The sequence below is a fragment of the Erythrolamprus reginae genome, chromosome 2 (genome assembly GCF_031021105.1).
Source record: "Erythrolamprus reginae isolate rEryReg1 chromosome 2, rEryReg1.hap1, whole genome shotgun sequence".
Classification (NCBI taxonomy): Eukaryota; Metazoa; Chordata; class Lepidosauria; order Squamata; family Dipsadidae; genus Erythrolamprus; species Erythrolamprus reginae.
The window spans coordinates 290,881,676-290,906,717 of NC_091951.1; the positions used below are offsets into that span (position 1 = coordinate 290,881,676).

Here is a 25,042-nt window from a genome sequence, read left to right on the forward strand (position 1 = left end):
TTAATGAGTTCTATCAGTGATGTCCATGTGAACTTTCATTAATATGAAGGGGCCTTTCATTCCCATCTCCCAGCATTGCCTCCTGTTAAAGAGTAGAATTGGGAGAGAAACTTGATAAATGCAATGAGCAGGGAACTTTGCTTAACCAGCATTTTTAAGGATGGATATGGGGAATACTAAATAGCACGCTGCTTGCAATTTCAGAACATAAATTCCTTTGTCGAAGCAGCCATGGATAACTCATCTATTACTTTACCTCAGAGGTCTTCAAACTTGGCAACTTTAAGACTCCCAGAATTCTGGGAGCTGAAGTCCACAAGTCTTAAAATTCCCAAGTTTGGAGAGCCCTGCTTTACCTGTTTTAAATTATGAACTGATAAAAGAGTATAAGATAATAATTATCTAAGGGAAGACCATGGTCTATTTATAATGTTTCTCAGTTCAGGATAAGGAGTAGCTGCCTTAAGTTACATGAGAACAGATTCTGGTTGAGGATAGTAACAAGCTTTCCTAACAAAACAAAACGAATAGAACAGGGAAATTTATCAAGCTAGTGAAGTAATTGGTAAGGGTTAGGTTCTTCAAGCAAGAGCTAGGCTACCATTTTTCAAAGATACTTTGATTTGGATTTTTTCAGCAATAAGGTTTTACTTGGGTGAATGCCAACTCTTCTGATTCTACCTTAAGCTCTTTGTATTATTATACATTAAATAATAATTCAGTGAGTGTATTATTAAAATAGAAAAGTAGATGTATGACCTGTTCAGTTTTGTTACACTTAATTATGCTAAATCTTCCTCAAGTCTGATGTGTGATTCTTTAACAAATGACTCCTCTTCACTCATGGGAATAATCTTGTTAGAGTTTTAGATATCAAATTTATTATACCTTTGTACCTCTGGAATGCTTGTTTCATCATTCTGAGTAAATGTATGTGTCATGCGGAATGAAAGTGAAGTGTTTCTTCAGAACAGTTTTAAAGAGGCAAACACAATATATGGCACGCAAATATGTGAAAGATGTAGCATATGAAATAAATATTGGCTTATTACAGCCAAGCAACACATCAGAAGATAAAAGCTGTTAAGTTGGAGGAAAAGAACTGTATAAAAATTACAAAAAGAAATGTTTTTTTTTTAAAAAAAGAAAAAGAAAAAAACACCTCCCTCCACATGCCAAATTGTGTTACAAAGCAAGGCCATTTATTTAAAATATTTCTATCTTATGTAGGCAATTAATAACATCAGTAAGAGCTAAGAAATAAAAACATCAAAACAGCAGAGAATTGCTAAAACAGCAATTAGAATATTAAAAGAGGAGGTTGATTTTTTTTTAAAGAAAAAATATATTGAGAGAAGGGGGTTAACAGATAAGGTGCTACAAAGTAACAGAATTGGAAGGGACCCTGGAAATATTCTAGTCCAGTGATGGCGAACCTATGGCACGGGTGCCACAGATGGCACGCGGAGCCATATCTGCTGGCACACAAGCTGTTGCCTTAGCTCAGCTCCAATGTGCATGTGTATGCTGGCCAGCTTATTTTTGGCTCGCACAGAGGCTCAGGGTCAGGGGGAATGGGGAAAGCATTTTTACCCACTCCTGGCTCCATGGAAGCCTTTGGAGCCTGGGAGGGTGAAACATGGGCCTACTGGCCCCACCAGAAGTTGGAAAACAGGCCATTTCTGGCTTCCAGAGGGCCTCTGGGGGGTGGGAGAAGTTGTTTTCATCCTCCCCAGGCATTGAATTATGGGTGTGGGCACTTGCACATGCAGAGTAGCACATGCACATGCTCTTTCGGCACCCAAGGGAAAAAAGGTTCGCCATCACTGTTCTAGTCCAACCCTCTGCTCAAGCAGATCCTATGCCATTCTGTACAAATAGCTGTACAATCGCTTCTTAAAAGCTTTCGGTGATAGAATACCCACAACTTTTGAAGGCAAGCTGTTTCACTGATTACTATATTACTATATTTTTAACACTATAAAACTCTCCGGCTGTAAGATGCACGTTAGCTTTAGAGGAGGCCAACATCCATCCGGTATTCATATGGCTAGCGTCCTAGCAGCAAACATCAACTCCAGAGAACACTGGAGCCTCTGCTGAGTAGTTGATTGGTGGTTGGATTGGCCTCCCAGAATACTGCAGATCAACTGTTCTAGGGGACTGCGATTGCTATCACTGCCTATTGATGCCTATCGTCACTTGTTCACCATTGCCGCTCATTCGCCATCACTGCTGATCACTGCCAGCTGTTTGCCACCAATAGGCAATGATAGGTGGCAGTGAATGGGCAGTGGCGATCAGGCATTGGTAGATGAATGGGTGGCAATAGGCCACAGTTGCAGCAAATGAGCCGGGGTGGCAAACCAGGTAGAGTGCTGTACTGCAGGCCACTGAAGCTGACTGTAGATCTGTAGGTCAGCGGTTCAAATCTCATCACCGGCTCAAGGTTGACTCAGCCTTCCATCCTTGCGAGGTGGGTAAAATGAGGACCCGGATTGTGGGGGCAATAGGCTGGCTCTGTTAAACAGTGCTATTGCTAACATGTTGTGAGCCACCCTGAGTCTGAGAAGGGCGGCATAAAAATAAAATCAAACAAACAAACAAATAAAATGGGTGGGGCGAATGGGCGGCTATTGTCCACAGTGGCAATACCCCAAGAACAGCTGATAAGTGGTACTAGGAGGCTGATTCAATCACCAAACAGCTGCTCAGCAGCAAAGGCTCCAGTGTTGCCAAGGCAGAAAATGCCGCCACTGCCAACCCCACTCCTCTGCCACAATATCCTCTATATAACACACACACATTTACACCACATTTTGGGAGGGGAGTGAAAAAAATACAGTAATTGTTCTAACTGCCAGGAATTTGTCCTTATTTCTAGGTTTGTTCTTTCCTTGATTCAATTTTCATCCATTGCTTCTTGTCCTGCCTTTGAATGTTTTGGAAAGTAGATTGACCCCTTTTCTTTGTGGCAACCCCACAAATACTGCAACAATAGTATCATGTCACTCCTAGTTCTGACCCTTTATACTACAAGCAGAGCCCCAGTTAAGACCTGAGCACATTTATCCAATATGCTTCCAATTTCTCTTTCTAGGCTGGAGTTAACCCCTCCACTCACTCTATTCTATAGATAGTACACACTTAATGTCAGCACATTTAATAATAGTTCTAATTAACCATCATCTCAGAAAGGGTGCTTTATAGTCTGTAAAACACTTTGGACTGCTGCAAAATGTCACCCATACTGACATCGTGTAGTCACATCGTTGGGATGTTGTCAAGCAGTCATGTGATTTCCATTTGCAATCTTTTCTGTCAGATTCCTGAGAAAATCAATATGGAAGCAGTCAGGGAAGGTTGCAAGGGTTTGTCATCCCCTTCTACCGATTGGTAAGTGCAAAATACTTATAAAGTGAGAATTGCACGGAGTGTGCATGACTTTGCATATTTCGCTTTCTTTTCGCAAGGGTGGTCTTTAATTTTCCTTTCAAACACAGATTATTTAACCTTTCACAGAATATTACACAGAACAACACCCCATATATACATGCTTCAATCAGATATATCATTGACATATTACTGTGCAAAGTCAATGCAATATGTGGTTAATAGCAATAGCATTTAGACATAAACAGATTCCTAGCACTCTCTTAAGTGGTTTACAAGTTATTGTTCCCAACAATCTGGGTTCTCAATTTACTGACCTTGGAAAGGTGGAAGATTGAATCAACGTTGAGTTGGTCATGATCAAACTCCTGGCAATGGGAAGTTAGGCTGCAATATATGTATGTATGTATGTATGTATGTATGTATGTATGTATGTATGTATGTATGTATGTATGTATTAATTTTATGCCACCCAACTCCCAAAGGACTCTGGGCAGCTAACTAGTGCACTAACAAGTTCAAGGTTCCCCTGAATAGTACAAATGAGTATGGAACCTTCTTGGAACTGCTGAAAGGACTGGGTTGTAAACAGGAGATACGTGGTGGTGTATCCCTCCCCCTCTGTTGAGAGAGCTGTTCAATCTTAATGTAGATGGCCACTGACCCCTTTCAGGGTCATCTATATTCATGGTCCTCTCTAACCAGAATGTGGACTTTTACTATCTTCAAAAGACCTCTCTTTCAAATCCAGTTGGCTGCTGAATCTTGTCCTGATGGATTTGTTCTCCTATGTTGTGCCATGCGTTTGAGGTGGTTGTTTTGTTTCTTCATTGTACAGATCTGCATGTCCGCAATGTACTGCATATACCATCTTTCCCTGAAACTAGGACATGTCTGGATAATAAGCCAATTGGGCTTTTGAGTGCATGCACTAGAATACGCCCCCTTGAAAATACGAATCCCAAAAAATACTTAGACGCATGCACAGCTGCTGAGGAGAGGCCAGAGAGGGAAAGGAAGAGGTCCCACATGCACCTGCCATCCACACAGAATGGCCTTGCAGAGACCGCTCCCACAAATCCTAGCTCGTGCACCCCTTCTTACTGGTACTGATATCCACAAAAAAAGCTTCTGCACAGGCATGAAGCAGGATCGGCATGGCCAGTTCTTGCCCACAACATTGCCAGCGAGGATCGGGTCAGAACTGCTGCCGCTCGAGATCAGCAGGCCACATTCAATGAGCCAGACACATCGCTGCCTCTCAGAAGAGAGAAGACGCACTACAAGAGAGCCCATTTCTTACATTGTTAACCCGGGCGGTGGAACTGCATTCAACTCCTCGAATCTGGTCTTCCGATTTCCAGATGCACGCCTGCCACTCAGGAGAAGGGGGAGAGGAGGCGCTGCGAGCCTCCGGAGAAGACAGGCGGTATTCACCCCCTCGCTGGCTGAGATCGGCAGGCCAGATTTGGGGAGCTGAATGTGCTGCTGCCGTTTCAGAGCCTCCCCTCTCTCTCCTCCCAAACGGCAACAGTATATCCGGCTCACTGAATCTGGCCTACTGATCTCAGACAGCAGTTCTGAGCCAATCCTAGCAGGCAATGGTGCGAGCATGAACCGGTCACAGTGATCCCGCTTCATGGCTGTGCAGACAGCCCACACAGGCCAATGCTCGGAGCTTCAGCACTAGTTGCCCTCCCGACAGTCCTAGGTCGACAGGGCTAGGGTTGGCAAGGTTTTTTTGCAGCTGCTCTTTTTATGGCCGCCATTAAGAGAGGGGGCGCATGAGCTAGGGTTTGTGGAAGCAGCCTCCACAGTGCCATTCCACATGGATAGTAGGTGTGTGGGGCATGTTTCCCCCTTTGCCCCCCCCACCTCACTTCATGCTGTTTGCATGGGAAGTGTTGAGAAAAATATTCATGAAATAATTCCACAGGAGCCAAATGAATAGAAACAGACTTTTACTATTTGATCAAGGAGGTCAAAGGCCAACTCAAGTCAAAGATTCAAACCTGAAGAAGGCAACTTACATTTCCAGATAACTGTTTTTATATGTCACAAAAACATGTTTGTCTCCCAATATTTTACAACCTCCCATTCCATCATGATACTAGTCATGACATAAATACTTCCCTAATGTGTTTTTTCTTCTTTCTTACAGGATTTCCCCAAACAGAAATCCCCTAGACACAGCTCTTCCAATCTGTATCCTGTTTTTCATTTAGGCACAATGGCATATTGAATGTCTGCACACATGATTATATAATTGTACAGAAAAGGTCATTTAAGTATAATATTTTTGGTCATGTAACACAATATGGCTGCACTCTTGTTCCTTTCTTTACAAAAATAAATCATCATTCTTTACATTTTCCACTCAGTAAGCAACAAAAAATGTGGTAAAATGGTAGCTGTGACCAAATATTGGAGTCCATTGGAGTCAGTCACAATAAAGGACACTTCAGGTATTTATTTGGAAACTCCCACCCCCACCCCAAATTCTGCAGGCACCTCATCCACTGTGCAACTTACTGAATTAACCAACAAAGCTTAAGGAAAGACTGGCGACAGTAGTAGACATTTAAAGAGAGATTTAAGCCCCAGAGAAAGTCCTCAGTTCTAAGAGCAACTTAAGCATCTGGCTTCACATATGACTTAATTAGAATCCAGTTATTTATGACCTTGGCTTGTTGACCAAGTCCTCATCCCTTCCTCAGTTTCATATGGACCCTGGATTGCTTGATATGGAATTTACCTTCACCCAGCTAAGTTCTTATCTAAAATGAACTGTGTTTTCCTCCTTTTGCACTTTGCTAATTTCTGTTTCCTTGCTGTTGGGATTTCTAAGACTTTTCCTTAACACTGTGGCTTGTTGAAACTACATCTGGTTACTGAATGGTTACTGAAACCAGACCTCAAAGCTTCTGCTGGGGTGCAGTACCCCCACTATTGCGTAATTTTGATTTGTGTGTCCTGCAACTGACCCAGTTTTCCAACTGTCACTGCATTCTGTATGATTTGAGACCCCCCCCCCCCCAGCTTCCTGTAATGTGGAAGCTGGTAGGAAGTTGGAAGTTGTGATCACAAGATCTCCACTTAATGATAACCATGGATCTCTGTCATGTGGCATGGTCACATGACATTCTGCTTTATAACAAATTGCTTAGCAAAGGAAATTGAGTGGAGTGGTGACCTAGAGATGAAGATGCTCACCCCCACTCAGAAGGTTGAGAATTCTGGGCAGCGGCACATGTTTCTCTATGAGTGCACAAAGAGAAAATATCTGCTGCAAACTTCACATAGGCATCAAGAAGGGCATCCGGCCAGTAAACACTTAGCTCCACTCAGTTGCCCCTACTCCACTCTGAAACAAGGAATGAAAGGATGGTAAAAACAAAACAAAACAAAACCCTTAACAATGCAAATTCTGGTTCCAATTACTGTTGCTAACCAAGGATTACCTGGTACAAGTAGAACAAATAAATGCAAATAAATATTGCAATTTGTTTCATTCTACCTAAAAAAATATATGTAGAGCTAATGCTTTGAGAACATCTGGGAGGTAAGAAAATATTAAGTTATCCATAGATAAAATATTGGGGGTTTTTTAGAAAGTGTTCAATGCAGGTATTAAATAATTTTATTTTGAGCAGCTCTATCTCCAGTTGAAATATTCCCCCAGTAAGTTTGAATTTGTGTCCTGTTAAGGAAGTAATTTAGATGTTTTAAATAAGAAACAGTGGGATTTAGAAACATTTCTGGTTTCCGCCCTCATCTTTTGGTAAAGAAGCCTTATATATGTATATATCATCTTATTTTTAAAATTAGGCAAAGGGGATTTTTCATCCCAGCTCCCATACTGGTCAATGAAAGCAGTGATTCGGTATATAAGGAACATATTTACTTGGCAGATGATTCTTAGGCATGATGGATTAGCAGTTTAATTATAGATAAGAATAATATACACATGATTTGGCCCTTTCATGCAAAGTCTTTTCTAAATTCCAGAAATTAAACTCTAGGCTTTTTCTTTCCACCAATGAATGTTAACTTGGCAGTTTGCTTGGTGGCCTTAGGCTACATAATAGTATTCTCTAATCCCAGAACTGCTAGTTGCTGCCTCATTAGATCTGCAACCTGCCAGTACAAATAGGCATGGAACTGAGCTAAGAAAAGAAACAAGAGCAATGAATTCATTTCAATGTGCTTCATGAATGTAAGATCAAAATGTACATTTCTCTGACAATTTTATGTGGTTTCAAGCATGGAAGCCTTGCAACAATCTATTTCAAGTTTGGTTCATTTCAGTTTTCTGTGACCATAACATTTGAAATTTGCTGCTCATAATGGATAAGTTTCATTCTCAGTTTGGAACAGCATATTTTGTTCTAACCTTGAAACAAACCCTTGGAATACATGAATATTGTTTCAAGCTCATACACTTAAAAAGATATCTTGAGCTTCATACATTTTTACATGATGATATTCGTCCATCATGTTTGAAGAGAACCTTGACATCTAATGGGTTGTGGGCTGTACACGATGTGTCCACAAGGCCTATACGGGCACAAAATGTTTTGCCACATATTGGGCAGATATGTGTGGGCACCATTGTTACAGCATTTGCAGCTCTGGCTTTGCGGAGTGCTCGCTTCTCTTCTGCTGTGAATGTTCTTCTGGCCTCAGGTGTCTGGCAGTCTTGGTGGATCAGCATGTGCCATTTTGGTCGATCTTGCACCAGGGTTTCCCAGGAGGTTGGTGTCCATATGGAGGGACTTGAAGGAGGCCTTTAACGTGTCTTTGTATCACTTCCTTTGTTCCCATGCAATCGTTTTCCTCACCATAGAGGAGCTGTTTAGGGATGTGATGGTCTGGCATCCTAGCAACATGGCTTGCCCAGTGTGTCTGAACTTTCATCAGCAGGGTGGGAATTGATGGCAGGCCTGCTCCGGAGAGGATCTCAGTGTCAGGCACTTTATCCTGCCACCGGATCCTCAGAATTCCATGGAGGCAGGTCATATGGAAATTATTCAATTGCCTAGCATGTCTCCTATATACAGTCCAAGTCTCACTGGCATACAGCAGGGTAGTTAGCACTACTGCTCGGTAGACTTTGAGCTATGTAGCAAGGCTTATTTCATGTCGGTTCCGCACGTTGGTCTTCAGTCTGCCATATTTTTACATACCCTTAAAGTTTGCTAGTGATATTTTATCTTTTCACCTTGCCACCCATCTCTCTCCTTTCTTGGGTTCTCAAAGTAGAGTGGATCAACAATTCCCGAGGATGAGGAGTTTTTGACCCCTGCAGATCTACTTCCCCTTTGGCTGGACGTTCTCTATAATTTTTCTCATTTTCAAAATTGCAAACTAGTTTAAGATGGACTTTTAATATTAGGATCACACCATATCTTCCACTTCCAATTATTCTAGGCACAGGCATTTAACATTAGAAATAAAGTTAAATGACTATGATACCTGGCAACGTTAAATGAAAACACTAATATTTGAAGCGGTCTGCAAGGATCCACTTTCTTATTACTTCATTAGTTCAGTGCTAACAAAAAATAATGAAAGCAAGGGTTAAAAAAAACTACCTTTATTTTTTCTTCTTCATCCATTACATATTTTTAAACAGGGATGTGTTTTATTATTCATACATTCAGGCAATGTTGATTTTATTAGTTTAGACCGGGAAAAAGCATATAAATGCAGACATTGTTGATTTAACCTGAACACAACTGTGTAACTTTTTACTGACCAAGTCGTGTGTGAGAAACATTCTCCTTAGCATTAAAATGGTGTACTTAAAATATTGCTAAACAGCAATGTCTAGATTCCAGTCTTTGCAGTAAACGAACAAGCTTTACATTGATTTAATCTTCATCATAACTGGATTAATATACACAGTGTTATGTGTAAGGAATTCAGATCATATAAACACTGTACAGGGAAAAGAAAACCTTGAAACGGCTAGGTGTATGATAAGAAATATATTGCAAGTATTTACAAATATAATAGAGAAAAGAAATTTGGTCAAATACTGCAAAGAAGGTGTTAACCATCGACCTTCTTCTTTTTTGAAAAAAAGTCAGCCTCTTTTAGTGCTTAAAGTATAATCAGCTGAAATGGTCAAGTCGAACTTTTTTACCAAATCATTTAGTTTATGATTTTATTGATCAGATCAAATTGGTAAATTAAGAATTTATTATAATTATTAACAGCAACAGTGATTAACAATAGCCAGATTTGCACAATGTGTTTATATGTGCGCCTAATTCAAGATAACACACTGCAAGTTTGGCAATTAAGAAAAATAAATTATAAAACAATCCCTGTAAATGCAATAATGAATTCAACTGGTGTGCATTTATCAATTAATACACATTTTGAATGTTACCATAAGATATTAAAAATAAATAATTATGCCCAAAGGCATGCACTGATAGACAAAAGTTAGCTCTAGGAAACCCTTTTTTATAAGAAGACACATAATTTGAGTTTTGGTCAACAAATCAGTCTAGCCATTTTATTTCCTTTACCCAAATTCTTGTGATACTGGCAGCTTAACATGATAAACATACGCTTCTGTCATTATGGCTTTAAACAAAGCAAACTGAAAGGAGAAGGAGGAAGAGAAAAAACTGCCCTTTCTAATGAACTGTTATTTCATAACACAGGCACTTTAAGGAATTATCAGGAAAGTACCTAATCAATCCAATCAGCTGTATTTTAGTGATTCAGTATTTTGTTGAAATGTAAGAATGTTCTAGGAACCCCCTGTGGCAATCGTAAACCACAGGCTAACATTAATTGAAGGAAGCATTATGTTTAACCCACTTCCATTTTACCTTTCTTAAATCAATAATATGCATACTTCAGTTTGTTACTTGGCACATCCAGACCTTCATTTTTAAAACTATCATTCAACAATAATTAAGGTTTTGTGATTTCCCACACTACATGTTTGCAGTTACTTCCTAGGAGTGTGGTTTTATAACCCTTAAGCAACTTTCAGTTGATGTTTCAGCACTGATGTCATACATAACTGGAAGCACAACTTGCATTATACAAATATTTGCATTTCAGTACAAGCACTATTGCCACTTTAATACACCACATCTCAACTAGAGGTACAACAAAAGCAGATTTGAAAGCCCAGATTTTACAAACACTGATACACTTCCTCCCTTAGAAAGCACAGCATTTAGGCTTGTCTTGATTCATCCAGCTTCTGTCTTAGTACCACCAGACAGTAACACTACCATATTTGTAATAATATTGTGGCCAGTTTGCAAATGTAGTACCACCAGAGCAATAACTGGGAAAAATATTTTTAAAAAACCTATTACTGTGAAAAGAAATCTTAAAGCAAGACATTTTAAATGCTTGAACAATAAGAGTTTAATTTCATGTGTTCCTTCTTTTAATTGTTTTCCATTGGCATTCCCACAAACCTTAGAAAATACCAGGTTTATACAATATCTGGCCTTCAGCTAATCACTGCTAATGTCTTCTAAGTCAAATTTTCTCAGGAAAAAGACCATTTTTTTGTATCTTGGTGATCAAAAGGTACTTATGTTGACACAGCATTAAGCTCCCAGAAGAGATGATCCAAATTAAAAATATGTTGAACCACAAAATCAAAGCAAGTATGAAAACATTCTCACTTAAAGATGGTGCTGGAAAAATGAGTGGTAACTAGAGAGATGACTTATCATGATATAGCAGATGAGTAAGTGAGTAATTCCACACCGTCTGCTTTCCTCCAAAGTCATTTGTGACGTTGAATGGTTTTCCTTTTCCTTCGCTTGAAGAAACAGCAGCACCTAAAATTGTTCATACAAATAAATCTTAGGTAAACAGAAGAATCATGCTTGATAAAGGTTACCTTGTTAGTTATCATTTTGAAATTGAAGCCATTCAGATAATATTAAAATGCATTATAACAAACAAAATATATAATAATGAAGACACATAATACAGGCCATTCCATTATATATCTAAATAGATGGTATAATGAGATAGTAAGTCACAGAAAAACATCAAAATAAACACAACATCAAAATAAGCACAATAAGCAAAATGCAGGCATTTTCTTATCTGGTTTAATCAGATAAGTGTTTAGAAACAATATATTAGGTATGAATTGCTGCTATGTCCCATTATTAGAATTATCCTATTCTTTTAATACATTGGACAGATTTTGTGTTTATTCGAGAGGGAAGTCTTCCCCTGGACAGCTGAGAGAACAGCATATTACTAAAATTAGGAGTAGTGTGTAGCAATATACAGTATCTCCATAATTCTAGGATTTCTAAAAAGCCTCTAGATAACTAATATCTGTTTCATTTCTTTGTTGTTTAATGTTAGCTGTAGCATTACTAAAAATTAAACGCTTATAGTATACTATAGAATTAGGATTGGCAAACAACAAAGGTACTGAACATTTATACTAGTTTATTAATAGGAAAGCATTCTGGACTGCTTGTGCAGAATAGTGTACAGAGCATATTATAAAAGATAATTATATCAACGAGCGCCAAGGAGCTGTCTCCTGAAGCCGAACACTAACTTCCGCTTTTGGCTTCAGGAGACAGCTCCTTGGCGCTCGTATCCCGCGTGTTTTAAAAGGTTGCAGCCGGCCTGGGGGGCTCAGGGGGGTGCTGGCAAGCCCCCCAGGCCGGCTGCAACCTTTTAAAACACGCGCGCCGCTTCGCAGCTCTCTGCTGAATCCGGAACGCGGAAGTTAGCGTTCCGGATTCAGCAGAGAGCTGCGAAGCAGCGCGCGTGTTTTAAAACGTCACAGCCGGCCTGGGGGGCTCGGGGGCTTCCCCCCGAGCCCCCCAGGCCGGCTGCAACCTTTTAACACACGCGCGCTGCTTCGCAGCTGTCTGCTGAATCCGAACGCGGAAGTTAGCGTTCCGGATTCAGCAGAGAGCTGCGAAGCAGCGTGCGTGTTTTAAAACGTCACAGCCGGCCTGGGGGGCTCGGGGGCTTCCCCCCGAGCCCCCCAGGCCGGCTGCAACCTTTTAAAACACGTGCGCTGCTTCGCAGCTGTCTGCTGAATCCGAACGCGGAAGTTAGCGTTCCGGATTCAGCAGAGAGCTGCGAAGCGGCGCACGTGTTTTAAAAGGTTGCAGCCGGCCTGGGGGGCTCGGGGGCTTCCCCCCGAGCCCCCCAGGCCGGCTGCCACGTTTTAAAACACGCGCGCTGCTTCACAGCTGTCTCTGAACGCTAACTTCCGCATTCGGCAGCAGCGGGTTTTTTTGTTGTTGCACGGATTAATTGACTTTACATTGTTTCCTATGGGAAACAATGTTTCGTCATACGAGCGTTCCGACTTACGAGCCTCCTTCCGGAACCAAATAGTCTCGTAAGTCGGGGTTCTACTGTATTGGGCTTGCAAGGTAAATTGCATCAATTGCATATATTCATTTTAGATTTCTTGGTGGGTCACTACTGCCTACAAAATGTATGCATTTTCCAAGAGATATCAGCAATTAAATGAATAACAATAAGATGATTTTATTCCTATTAAGAATAAGAAATATCAAAATTTCTTCAAAGTTTGGTGTTTTTGTCTATAAGAACTACTATTTCTGCAATGTTCATTCAATTTCTAAGTATATTAAAAGAAATCTTTGTTTGAATGAATGGTAAGGTGAAACTCAGAAATTCAAGAATATGAACCAGGACTTAAACTTGGACCTCCAAATTGATTTATTATAATATCAGGGAATTAAGCAACATATTGACTAGGGACTGAACCAAGCCTCATTTTAGAACAAATTCTGTGGGTTGAGCTGAGTATAATCCCTTAGCAGAATTTATCACCTAGCCTTTAAAACCATGACAAATCAAATATTGTCCCATCAGAAACTATAAATTTCTGTTCTTCTATATTTTTAATTAGCAATGACATATTGATGTGCCTCATTGTAGAACTGAAGAAAATGAGAACAGTAGCATGACTAAAATTCTAATATCATCTCTGTTTCTTTGGAGAAAGAGACATTCTGTAAGATTTCAGCTGTATTAAAAAGTACAGCATTTAAACACAATAAAAAACCTAACCAGTGAAATGTGTGCTCTTAAGTAAATGGTCACTAGAGGGCCTCACTCTCATATGTACTAAACATTTGTTATTTCCACATTCTTCTCTCTTTCTTCAAGGGCTCAAATGTTTGTGAAGCTATTCATATTAAAACTGTTATCAAAAGTTAAAGTCAGTCTATACTAATTTGTTAAATACATTACATGCATTAAATACTCTAAAATGTTTCAGACTTTATACAGGAAACAGAAATTAACAGTATACCAGGAATTTGTTGAGAAACATTTTTCAGAGAAACTACGTTAGAGAATTGCAAACATATCTTAATCAATTAGCATGAATATAGTGGTTAATAGATCTTAAATGGGATTAATCAGATAATCCTACTCAGAATGGTGAATTGTTTTTCAAGAGACCATTATTTGCCTTATGGTAGTGTCTCTACTGCAGCTTTTTTAGTGATGAACTCTGGAAGAAAGGTACTTTTAATTATGGACAAGCCCCAACCATCTGCCATAATATGAAAATAAAACTGAGAAGTACTTTTTCTGAAAAGTTATACTGGAAATGCTGATAGTCAAAAATGTGTATGAAGGATACTAACAAAGAATTTATTTGGCCTAGTTCAGGGGTCAGCAACTCACTGCTCTGGAGCTGCATATGGCTCTTTGGGCCCCCTGCTGTGATTCCCTGTCCCACCACTGGCTGGCCTCACCCTCCCCTCTCTCAGAACGTAAGGGCAATGGCATGAATGGAGAAGCAGCTGGGGCTGATTCTCTGGCGCTGGTTGAGGAATATAGCCAGTCCCAGCCGAGGCTCCTCCCCCTCTCGCGACTCACTAGTTGGCTATGGCGGTATCAGGAATATGCACATGTGTGGGGAGACGTCAAGCGAGCATCAAAGCACAGCAAAGGCATGCTCGGGGAGCAGGCACCTGCTTGCGAATCTGGCCATTGCCTTGCTGTATCTCCCACCGCAGCTCTTTGGTTGAGTGGGGTGGGTTTAAGCTCCAGCCCAAAGCAGCAGAAAACGAAGACTGCCTCCACTCCAGTGACCCTCCTCCCTCTCCTTCTCCTCTCATGTGGGGTGGGGTGATGGCAAGGTGATGGCCAAATCCTTAGGACAAGAGAGAAATGGCCCGGTAGCTGCCTTCATGCCACATTTGTGTTTAAGGCAGCCTTTGCTTCCTGCCACTTTGGTGCTCTTCCTGCCCTTCCTGCTCGTCCGAACAGCTGCGGGGGGTACAGGATGGGACACGGCAAGGCAATAGCCGGATCCTTAGGGCAGGGCAGGAGAGAAGTCGCATTTAAAGACCCTCCTTATGCTAGCAGCTGCATACCACCCACTCCCCGCATGCGACTTTGTGCCTTGAGGGGATCTCCCCGTGCCAGCCACAGAGTTGCAAGGGGAGGAAGGTTGCCCGAAGAGAAGGTGGGGGTGGTGATCACTCCTCTGCATACAGAGAGAGAAGGGGAGAGAGGGGGGGAACGATGGGGGTAGGGAAAGAGAGAGAGAAAGATGAGAGGCAGGGAGAGATATAGGAGGAGAAAGAGAGAGGGAAAAGAAACTTTTTTCTCATAGAAAAGAAAACAGAGCCACAGAACCTGGGTAGGCATAGCTGGGGGGGGGGGGGTGTCATATGGGGGGTCGGTGAGAGTGAAGAGTTGGCCATGCCCATCCAGGTTTTGTGGCTCCAGGTGTTTTGTTTTCTCTGGGAAACAGGTCCAAATGGCTCTTTGAGTTTTTAAAGTTGCTGACCCCTAACCTAGTTTCTTGCTATTAGTGTCAGAAAAGAGACGCTAGATATACATTAGTTTAGTTTAGTTTATTCTTGATTACCAATATTGACACCATAGCATACTCTAACCAGTGGAGCAAGTATATTTTGTAGTTTCTGTACTCCAACTGAAGCATTGTTTTAAGCTAAAGAGACTCGCCTTCAAATGTTAAGCCCTTGGTACTAGCCTTAGATTCAGAGAAAGGCTAAAATCACACGATATAGAAAAAATAATATCATAACTTTTGATTCCAACTGTGTTATGAGAATGTATTGTGTTTAAAAGAGTTCTTTAAAAAGTGGGATCTTTAACTTATAAGTTTTGTTCCTTGGGTAGGCAACATTGATAATTTGCATCTAAATGTTCTTCGAAGAGAGAAAGCCATCCTAATTTTCAAGCTTATCAGGGGACACCGCTAGGTTTCAGCCACTTCAATTCTAATTGAATTTACCAGAAGGTATCTAATAAGAAACAACCTTTATAATTTAAGCTGTGAGCCAGGTTGCTCTAGTGGCTAAGGCACCAACAAGGCATTGTGAGTTCAAGTTGCACCTTAGCCAAGAAAGCTGGATGGGTGACGTTAGCTGGGTCCCTGTCCCTGAACATTCAACACGGAACTCTGATTCTAGTGGAAGTCTGCATCAGTCAAATGGTCCCCAGACTGAACAGTGGAAGAGAATTACACCAAACCAGTACATTCAATTAATGCAATTAATTTGCTAATGCAAATCCATATAGTTTCCTTGAATTGGAAACTACCCCTGATGTGATGATCACCAAGAAAAATTATATTGGATATTGGTAGGTATATAGACTAGACCAAGACCTTTTGGACCTCAGGGACCACTAAATTCATAATTTTAAATTCTGTGGACCACTAATATGAATCCAGTGCGCCTGGACTCCCAGTGACAGGATGGGGTCCTTCAGGCACGAAGCTTGGCCGCCTGTTTCTGCATCGCTCTCTCTCTCTCTCTCTTTCTTTTCCCTCTTTTTCCTGTATCTCTATCTTTCTCTCTCATCTCACTTTGTATCTCTCTCTCTCTCTCTCTTGTCTATTTCTCTCTCTCATCTCTTTCTCTCTTTCATGTCACAGGCCAGTCAGCGTCTTGGAGCAGAGAGGAAGCTTCATGTCTCCCAGCTGCGTAGCACCAACAAGGGCTGGAAGAAACGGCTGCGAGACCCAGCAAGAAATGAAGCTTCATTCCCACCCAAATCTCTATCCCCTGCCTTTCCCTTTTCACGCCAGCTAAGGATCAAGTGGGAGAGCAAGAGGCACAACCAGCCGGGTTCAGCTGACAGAAAGCCACAGCAGGGGGACAAAAAAACCTGTGGATTACCACCACCAATTGCTTCGGCCTGCCTGCACTGCCAACCCCTAGCCCCACCCCGGGCTGCAACAGCACCATTACCTGCACTACTCCTTGCACGTTGCACCACCTTCAAACTTGTATGTTGCATGTACCAACCTCTACAGCGGAGATTTTCAGCCCCACCATGAGCTGCCTGGCGAGTCCCATATTACAAAGCTCTAGTCACAGGACTGGCCCATCAGTCATCCTGGAGCAGCTCCTCTACCTAGATGTACTGCGGGCCACCAGTGGTCTATGGACCACCCGGTTGGTGAACTCTGGACTAGACTGTCTCAACAGCAGCAAAATAAAATTCAAAGATTCCTATCAACCCAATTACCTCCCTTACAATCCTTGTTCCATTTCAGCTACGTGAATGTCCATCTGTATTAGTTTCCAAGTCCAATATATGTTGCTGATTTTGGCCTATAGTCTTAGCATAAATACAATGGTTAATAGATAACCGCTTGGCCACTGAGTCTCTTCCCTACCTTGTTCACCCAAATTCTGACTCACCGATTAGCTATAGCTAGGAGAAATGGCTACAAATTCCACTTTTGGGTGGGGGGTGAAGCGAAGAGGCCCTACTTTTCTGTTGCAATGCTGACACTGTGTGTGGTATGGCCCCTTTCTGTAGAGATTAGACTGGCTTCTCTATATTAATTTGCTATAAGCACATCAAGATCAAGATTTTTTTATGTCTTCCCCTGATAAGAGCTGTTGTTGCTATTCTTAATTCTCTTCCCATTTTTCTAATGCTGATGTAATTTTATTTCTTTTTAGGGTTGTTTTCTTTTTATGTAAGCTGCCAAGAGTCATATTTTGACTATAGCAGCATACAAATATGGTTAATAAATAAATAAATAAATAAATAGATAAAATTACAACGAACTTCAGTAGGCATACATTTTCCACCAAAAATCTGCAACTGAAATAATGTTATTTTTGTGGTAAAATTAGGCATTACTTCGTTTTTCCTATACTTTTTACTCCCTGGTAAGCCAGCAATAAAACTCACTTTGCAATATAAATTGTAATGGGTTGTGTGAACAGATACAAAGAAAGAGACAGGGTTTCTTCCCGTGTAAGTTTCAGAGATTTCTGGCGATGTTTCGACGAGGTCCCACTCATCATCTTCAAGCTGATGCTTTTGTCCTTGTGCTAGGGCGAACACAAGGACAAAAGCAACAGCCTGAAAATGATGAGTGGGACCTCGTCGAAACATCGCCAGAAATCTCTGAAACGTACATGGGAAGAAACCCAAATATGCCAAGACCTTCATTTATTTTTTTTATTTTTTATATATATATATATAAAAATATTTAGAGGGACTGTACTGATATTTTTGCTTCTATCTAAATACAGTGGAACCCCGACATAAGAGCTGCTCTACTTAAGAGCAACTCGAGATAAGAGCTGGGAGGGGAGAGATATTTTTGTTCTACTTACAAGCCCAAATTCGAGATACAAGCGCCAAGGAGCTGTCTCCTGAAGCCAAACGCTAACTTCCGCGTTCGGCTTCAGGAGACAGCTGCGAAGCGGCGCGCGTGTTTTAAAAGGTTGCAGCCGGCCTGGGGGGCTCGGGGGGGTGCTTGCAGCTTTCTTTCTTGCTCTTTTTCTTTCTCTCTTTTACCTTCCCTTCCTCTATTTCTTCTTTTCTTTCTCCTTCCCACCTTCTTCCCTCCCTCCCTCCCTTCACTCATTCCTCTCTTACTCTCCCCTTTCATAAGTTTCCTTGCTTCCTTCCTCTGTTCCTGTCCCTTCCCCCTTTCTTTCTTTCTTGCTCTTTTTCTTTCTCTCTTTTACCTTCCCTTCCTCTATTTCTTCTTTTCTTTCTCCTTCCCACCTTCTTCCCTCCCTCCCTCCCTTCACTCATTCCTCTCTTACTCTCCCCTTTCATAAGTTTCCTTGCTTCCTTCCTCTGTTCCTGTCCCTTCCCTCTTTCCTTCCTTCCTTCCCACCCTCCGTCCATTCATTCACCCATTCCTCTCTTGATCGCTTAAAGCCGGTCCCTGGTGCAAAAAGGGTTGGGGACCTCTGTCCTACAAGATTGGGTGGCAGAGAAGTTGAACATATGTAAATTTAAAAGTTTAAGAAAGTTTACAAGTTAAGTGAAAGAAACTTCATTATTCATTTATATGTACATGTACATTTCTTCATTTAAAACATGTCTTTCTGCATAATTTAGACTAACTTTGTGAGTTTTTTGAGGGCTGGAACCAATTAAAATTATTTACATTAATTCCTATGGGGAAAAGTCGTTCGAGATAAGAGCTGCTCGACTTAAGAGCCCAGGTCCGGAACGAATTAAACTCGTATCTCGAGGTACCACTGTATAGTTGCATGATTTAAAAAAAAATGTGAATAATCTATCCTAGCCACAGCAATTAAAATTCTATTTCAAACATGAAAAATAGGTTAGAGACCAATAGTCAGAAAGGTTTGACATAATCTACTGTACTTAACTATATTATCCTATACATAACTTAGGATATATTATCATGGTCTCTCCAGGATCTTTCTTCAAAATGAAGGTGCATTATTTTATTAGAAGGGCTGGTAGTTTTATACAACATCACTGCCACTTTCTGTAGTTTTAGTGTAACATTTCTATATACCGGTGTCTTTAAAGCTATGGTTTTTATGATATGCTTATGATAGTTTTATGTCATGATGAGTAGCTACGAAATGACTTTTTTAAACCACTATTTTCACCTGCATTTTTCTGTTTATACCATGTATGAAAGATTGAAAAGTAGTGGAAATAAATGTTTATTAACCTTTTTTTCCTCCAGTTTTGATAATGGAAAGTTAATATTGAGAAGTTAGGAGAGGGGGTTAAAGAATGAGGTGTTTTTTCCAAACCAATAAATACAATTTCATTAATTATATCCAAATATTAATTATTTAAAACATAAAAGAACTTCCAATAATATTATAAATATAGCTTCCCTATCTGTGTAATTATAAGCATTCATAAATAAGGTGGTGGTGGTGGTGGTGGTAAACCATCATTTTAGAAAATTTGTCATTCCATCCAAAACTAAACTTGCCAATAATACATTAAACGTGAAAATATCTTGTAGACTGCTTTTTGAGGGGAGTACAATGATTGAAATGTGGAAATGCACTAAAATACAAATTTAAGTGGAGTAATTATTCTGAGTTTTTTAGTTACCAATTATCAATTACTAACAACTCAGTAAATATGGGTGAAAACATATACAGTGATACCTTGTCTTACGAAATTAATTGGTTCCAGAAAGAGGTTCATAAGGTAAAAAGTTCGTAAGATGAAACAATGTTTCCCATAGGAATCAATGGAAAAGCCAATAATGCGTGCAAGCCGAAAACTCACCCCTTTTGCCTCATTACCACCGGCATTCGGATCCTTGTCCGGGGGTGGGTGGAGGAGGGGGGGAGACAGGGGAAAAGCGCAGGCTGCCTGGAGGGAGCCTCGTGGGTGGATTGACCGAAAAGTCAACAGTTACTGTCCGGCTGCAATAACTTAAAGGGAAGGGAGGGAAACGCACGGGTCGTTTGTATGTGCGTCTTCTCCGATTTTTTGTGTCTGGGAGGTCCCACTGGGGTTCGAGGATCATCTTGCGGGAGTCCAGCAGCGGTTGGGGAAGCCCTTGCCGGATTCACGCTGCGCCGCTACCCTTATTTGTAACTTCAAGCAGAAACCTCTCTCTCTCTCTCTCTCTCCCCCTCTCCCTTCCTCCCTGCCTCCCTCCTCCTCCTCTTCCCATATTTCTCCTCCCTTCCAGCCTCCGGGCTGCATTCGCTTTCCTCTGCCGCCACTGGCGCCCAGCTCCTCCTCCTCCTCTTCTTGCTTCTTTACAAGATGACAGCCGGGCGGCGGCGTGGTCTTTCCCCTGGGGGCAAAGGTGGTGGTCACGGAGTGGCTTTGCTGCAGGCAGGTGTCTAGACACCGCAGCTCCCCCAGTTCTCCCGTGGACCTCTTCCACACACCCCGACTCTCCCAGCCTCCGCGCTTTTCTTTCGGCTTCTGGATGGACAGGAGGAGCTAAGCGGCCGGAGACCTTAAATGTAAAAGGAATCAATGTAAAAGCATGGAGGTTGGGGGAGTCGGGGAGTGTAGAAGAGCACGCTATCCCTGGGGCTGAGCAGGAGGGCAGCTGGTGCCCGCAGAGAGGATCACAGGACAGAACCCAGCTTTTCATTCTGCACAACAAGCGCGCTGCCACCCCGGCGTCCTGAGCAACACGGAGCCTTCACAGAAGCGGCGGGGGCTTCGGTGGAACCCAGGGGTTTCCCGGCAGCTACCTGTCAGCGTAAGCTTTCGTCGCCTGCGTGGAACAGAGCAAACAATTCAACAAGGGCTGCTCCCTGTGGGAAGGGAGAGCTTCACCCTCGGCTCTCCTGAAGGCGTTTGCTCTGTTCCACAGTTTCTTTGCAGGCGATGAAAGCTTAGGCTGACAGGTAGCTGCCGGCCGATTGGACGCCCCTTGGCGGAGCAATGGCTTCCTCCACTAGTGCTGGGAAAGGGCTGAACTGCCCCGCTCCTGGCTTTGTGCAGGTCTCCAGTAAGGGCCGTTTTACCCTTCCGCTCCTGGCTTGGTTCAGCCGCGGCCGCCCTCACCGGTGGGCTGACAATGTCTCTGGCCACTTAGCTCCCCCTGTCCAGCCTGAAGCCGGAGGTTCCGCCCTTCCCCACACCTGGCTTTGGCCCCTCACGAGCTTCTGGCAGGAAAAGGCAGTGGGCGATGGATGACCAGGGCTCCCACAGACAAATTTTGCCGCCACTTCCTTGCCTCGCCTCTGTCCCCACTCTGTTCGCCTCCACTTCACCCACCAGCCTCTGTGCTTTTCTTTTGGCTTCGGGCTGGGCAGGAGGAGCTAAGTGGCCGGAGACGTTGCCAGCCCACCGGCGCCTTTACATTGATTCATTTTACATTGAAGGTCTCTGGCTGCTTAGCTCCTCCCATCCATCCAGAAGCCAAAAGTTCTGCCCTTTGTCCACCAGCCTCCATGCTTTTCTTTCGGCTTCGGGCTGGACAGGAGGAGCTAAGCGGTTGGAGAAGTTGCCAGCTCACCGGCACTTTTACATTGATTAATTTTACATTGAAGACTTATGGCCACTTAGCTCCTCCCATCCATCCAGAAGCCGAAAGTTCTGCCCTTTGTCTGCCAGCCTCCACGCTTTTCTTTCGGCTTCCGACTGGACAGGAGGAGCTAAGCGGTTAGAGAAGTTGCCAGCCCACCGGTGCTTTTGCATTGATTCCTTTTACATTGAAGGTCTCCGGCCGCTTAGCTCCTCCCATCCATCCAGAAGCCGAAAGGAAAGCATGGAGGCTGGGGGAATCGTGGTACGTGGAAGAGGCCGCGGTTCCCCCCAGTTCTCCCACGGACCTCTTCCTCACACACACACCGCCGCAGCCTCTGCGCCGCCACCCCGCTGTCATCTTGTAAAGAAGCGAGAAGAGGAGGTGGAGCTGGGCGCCGGTGGCAGCGGAGGAAGGAGAGTGTGGCCCGGAGGCTGGGAGGGAGGTGGAATATGGGAGGAGGAGGAGGAAGAGGAGGAGGGAGGCAGGGAGAGGGGGAGTGAGGGAGAGAGGGAAGGAGGGAAGTAGAGGGAGGGGGAGGGGGAGAGAGAGAGAGAGACAGATGAACTTGACTGAGTTCCTCTGAACAAAACCTCCGAGAAGGGAATCCCGGCGGAGCAAATGGAATTCCCTGCCTCCGACAGTTAAGGGAATCCTGACAAAGTGCGGGTCCTTGCCACGGCCAGGATTCCCCGCCTCGGGGCTGCTGGTGCAAGCAAAAGGAGGTGGGAAATCCCAGTGGGGCGACAAGCAAATAGGAAATTCCGGCAGTGACAGTCACAAGGCAGGGGAATCCCTGCCGTAGTAAGAGAGCCCACGGTAGAGCACATGCGCAGTAAGAGAGCCCACGCCCCCGGCTCGGGTTCGTAAGGTGAAAATGGTTCTTAAGACAAGGCAAACAAATCGTAAACCCCAGGTTCGTATCACGAAAAGTTCGTATGACGAGGGGTCAAGGTATCACTGTACTATAATTTAGTGCTATCAAAACATTTAATTACTTATGAAGTTAAGGTATTACTGTGGAAGTTAAAATACCTGCAATTGTTGTTTTCCCTTTAAAATGCCAATTCGATGGGCAAAACAACTGTATTAGAGCATAAATTGAAATTAAAGCATAAACTCAGATGTATTAGATAAAAATACATAAATTTTACATCACTTCAAAACAAGTAAGAATTGAAGCAGGCAAAAGTGCTCCTCAATATGCTAGAAAATTTCTTGTATTAAAGAAGACCAATATTAAAATAATTAAAATTATTTTGTTTTTGTTTTTTTCCAAATTGTACTTTTGTTTTTAAAAGCTCTGGAGCTATTTCTGCCTGCCTATGCTTTAAAACTCACCACATGTTCAACACTTTCTGGCAGCTAATATGAGGAAAATACAAGGAAGGAAAAAAAATCAGAATGTAGTACACTGTAAAAAAAAACCCTTACATTTGAACATACGTATAATCAAACAGTCAAGTAATGAGTAAGGCAGTAACATCAGTTAAATTAATGAACCAAATGAACCAAACCAACAATGCCATTTAAAATATTATAGTATTTCCTTTTCAAATTTCAACTTGTAGTTTAGGAATTTCTTCAAATAGTTTATGGCAAACAAATATAGATATCTTGCTTAGTTTGTTGCATAGAATTATTTCTGAGTGTTTTAATGTGATAGAGAATTTCACATCCAGAGATTAAGATATTTTCAGTTAATTTCAATTGTGCCTGTCACTAACAATAACCTTTGTAGATGGCAATCTTGACTTTGGGTTATATATCTCATTCCCTATGAGGTTTAGTGCACCTCAATAGAAGAAAATAGACTGAAGTACAGTACTTCCATGTATTAAAAAAATACACCATTTGCTGTATTGTGGGTGAGAGTATTTTGTATATTATTTTAAAGTGTTTTGGAAAATGCTATTTTTTTTCCTTGCTTATAGGTGAGCAGATTGCAAAACCTCTCTATCACAGTACTGTACTAGTATTTATTCCAGTAATATTCTATATATGGTGGGGAAATTGTACTGCCTGGAGTCTAATAGGTTCAACTAAGAAACCATTTTATAGATAAGTAAATGAAATTTCCCTGATACACACTTCCCTTTGTCTCTTAGAGTTTAAAAAAACCTGTTTAATGGATTTGTGTATTACTTGTCACAGTTAAGAACTTAAAATATCATGGGAATTTCAACCAGAAAAAAAAAATCTTGTAACCTGCAACTTCTTCACTGCAAAAACATATGGACTACACATCTCGATCAGAGCAAATCAATAGATGCAATTTACATAGGCTTTTTCAAAGCCTTCGACTCAGTGGTTCATGACAAACTATTTCTAAAACTGAAATCCTACGGCATCTCAGGATCCCTCCATGACTGGATAACTGCATTCCTATCAAACAGACAACAAATTGTCAAAATAGGGAGCTCCATATATAATCCTGTTCCTGTTAACAGGGGTGTACCCCAAGGCAGCACATTAGGACCAACACTCTTCATGTTCTATATAAATGGCCTTTGTGACCACATTGCAAGCAACTGACTTCTCTTCGCTGACAATGTAAAACTGTTCAACACCACAGATAACATAGCTACCCTCCAAAAAGACCTTGACTTTGTGTCAGAATGGTCGAACATCTGGCAACTCCAAATCTTAACCAAAAAATGCTCTATCCTACACATTGGCAAAAAAAATAATAATATTCAGAACAACCAAATATAAGCTAAATAAACAAGACCTTACAGACAACCCTCACTCCGTAAAAGACCTTGGAATACTTATTATCAAATGACCTAAGTGCCAAAGTCCACTGCAACAACATCACCAAAAAGGTTTCAAGAGTTGTTAACCTAATGCTACGTAGCTTCCTCTCCGGTAATATCATTCATTCATTCATTCATTCATTCATTCATTCATTCATTCATTCATTCATTCATTCATTGGATTTATATGCCGCCCCTCTCGGAGAACTTGGGGTGGTTTACAACATATTAAAAAAAATACAAAAAGTCCTAATTCAATTAAATTTAAAAACTAGCTAATCTAAAACCCAATATTAAAAACCAATCATTCCCATTCAAACCAGCAAACATGCATTATCATACATTGGCCAGAGGGCTAGACACTAATGGCTACAAGCCTGATGGCACAAATGAGTTTTCAAATTCTTGCAGAAGGTGAGGGTAGCGGCAGTGCGAATCTCTGGGGGGAGTTTATTCCAGAGAGGGCCCCCCATAGAGAAGGCACTTCCCCTAGGCCCAGACAAACGACATTGTCTAGTTGACAGAACTGGAGAAGGCCAACTTGTGGGACCTGACCGGTTGCTGGGACTCATGCCACAGGAGGTGGTCCCGTAAGTAATCTGGTCCAATGTCATGTAGGGCTTTATAGGTCATAACCAAC

General features: G+C 41.9%; 1 protein-coding gene across 6 annotated transcripts in view; it reads right to left on the minus strand.

The window, feature by feature from the left end:
- Window positions 1–8,973: 8,973 nt before the first annotated feature.
- The window catches only part of CSNK1G3 (casein kinase 1 gamma 3), a 75,914-nt gene continuing 59,845 nt past the window's right edge, over window positions 8,974–25,042 (minus strand). For 3 of the 6 annotated variants that reach the window (XM_070742852.1, XM_070742850.1, XM_070742851.1), the window contains 2 exons: window positions 22,988–23,011; window positions 8,974–11,219 (listed from right to left, as the gene is read on the minus strand). In XM_070742852.1, coding sequence (XP_070598953.1) covers window positions 11,165–11,219; window positions 22,988–23,011 — 79 coding nt within the window. In that variant the 3' untranslated portion in view covers window positions 8,974–11,164. The remainder of the gene's footprint in view (window positions 11,220–22,987; window positions 23,012–25,042) is intronic. The other 3 variants (XM_070742856.1, XM_070742854.1, XM_070742855.1) reach the window with 1 other exon arrangement.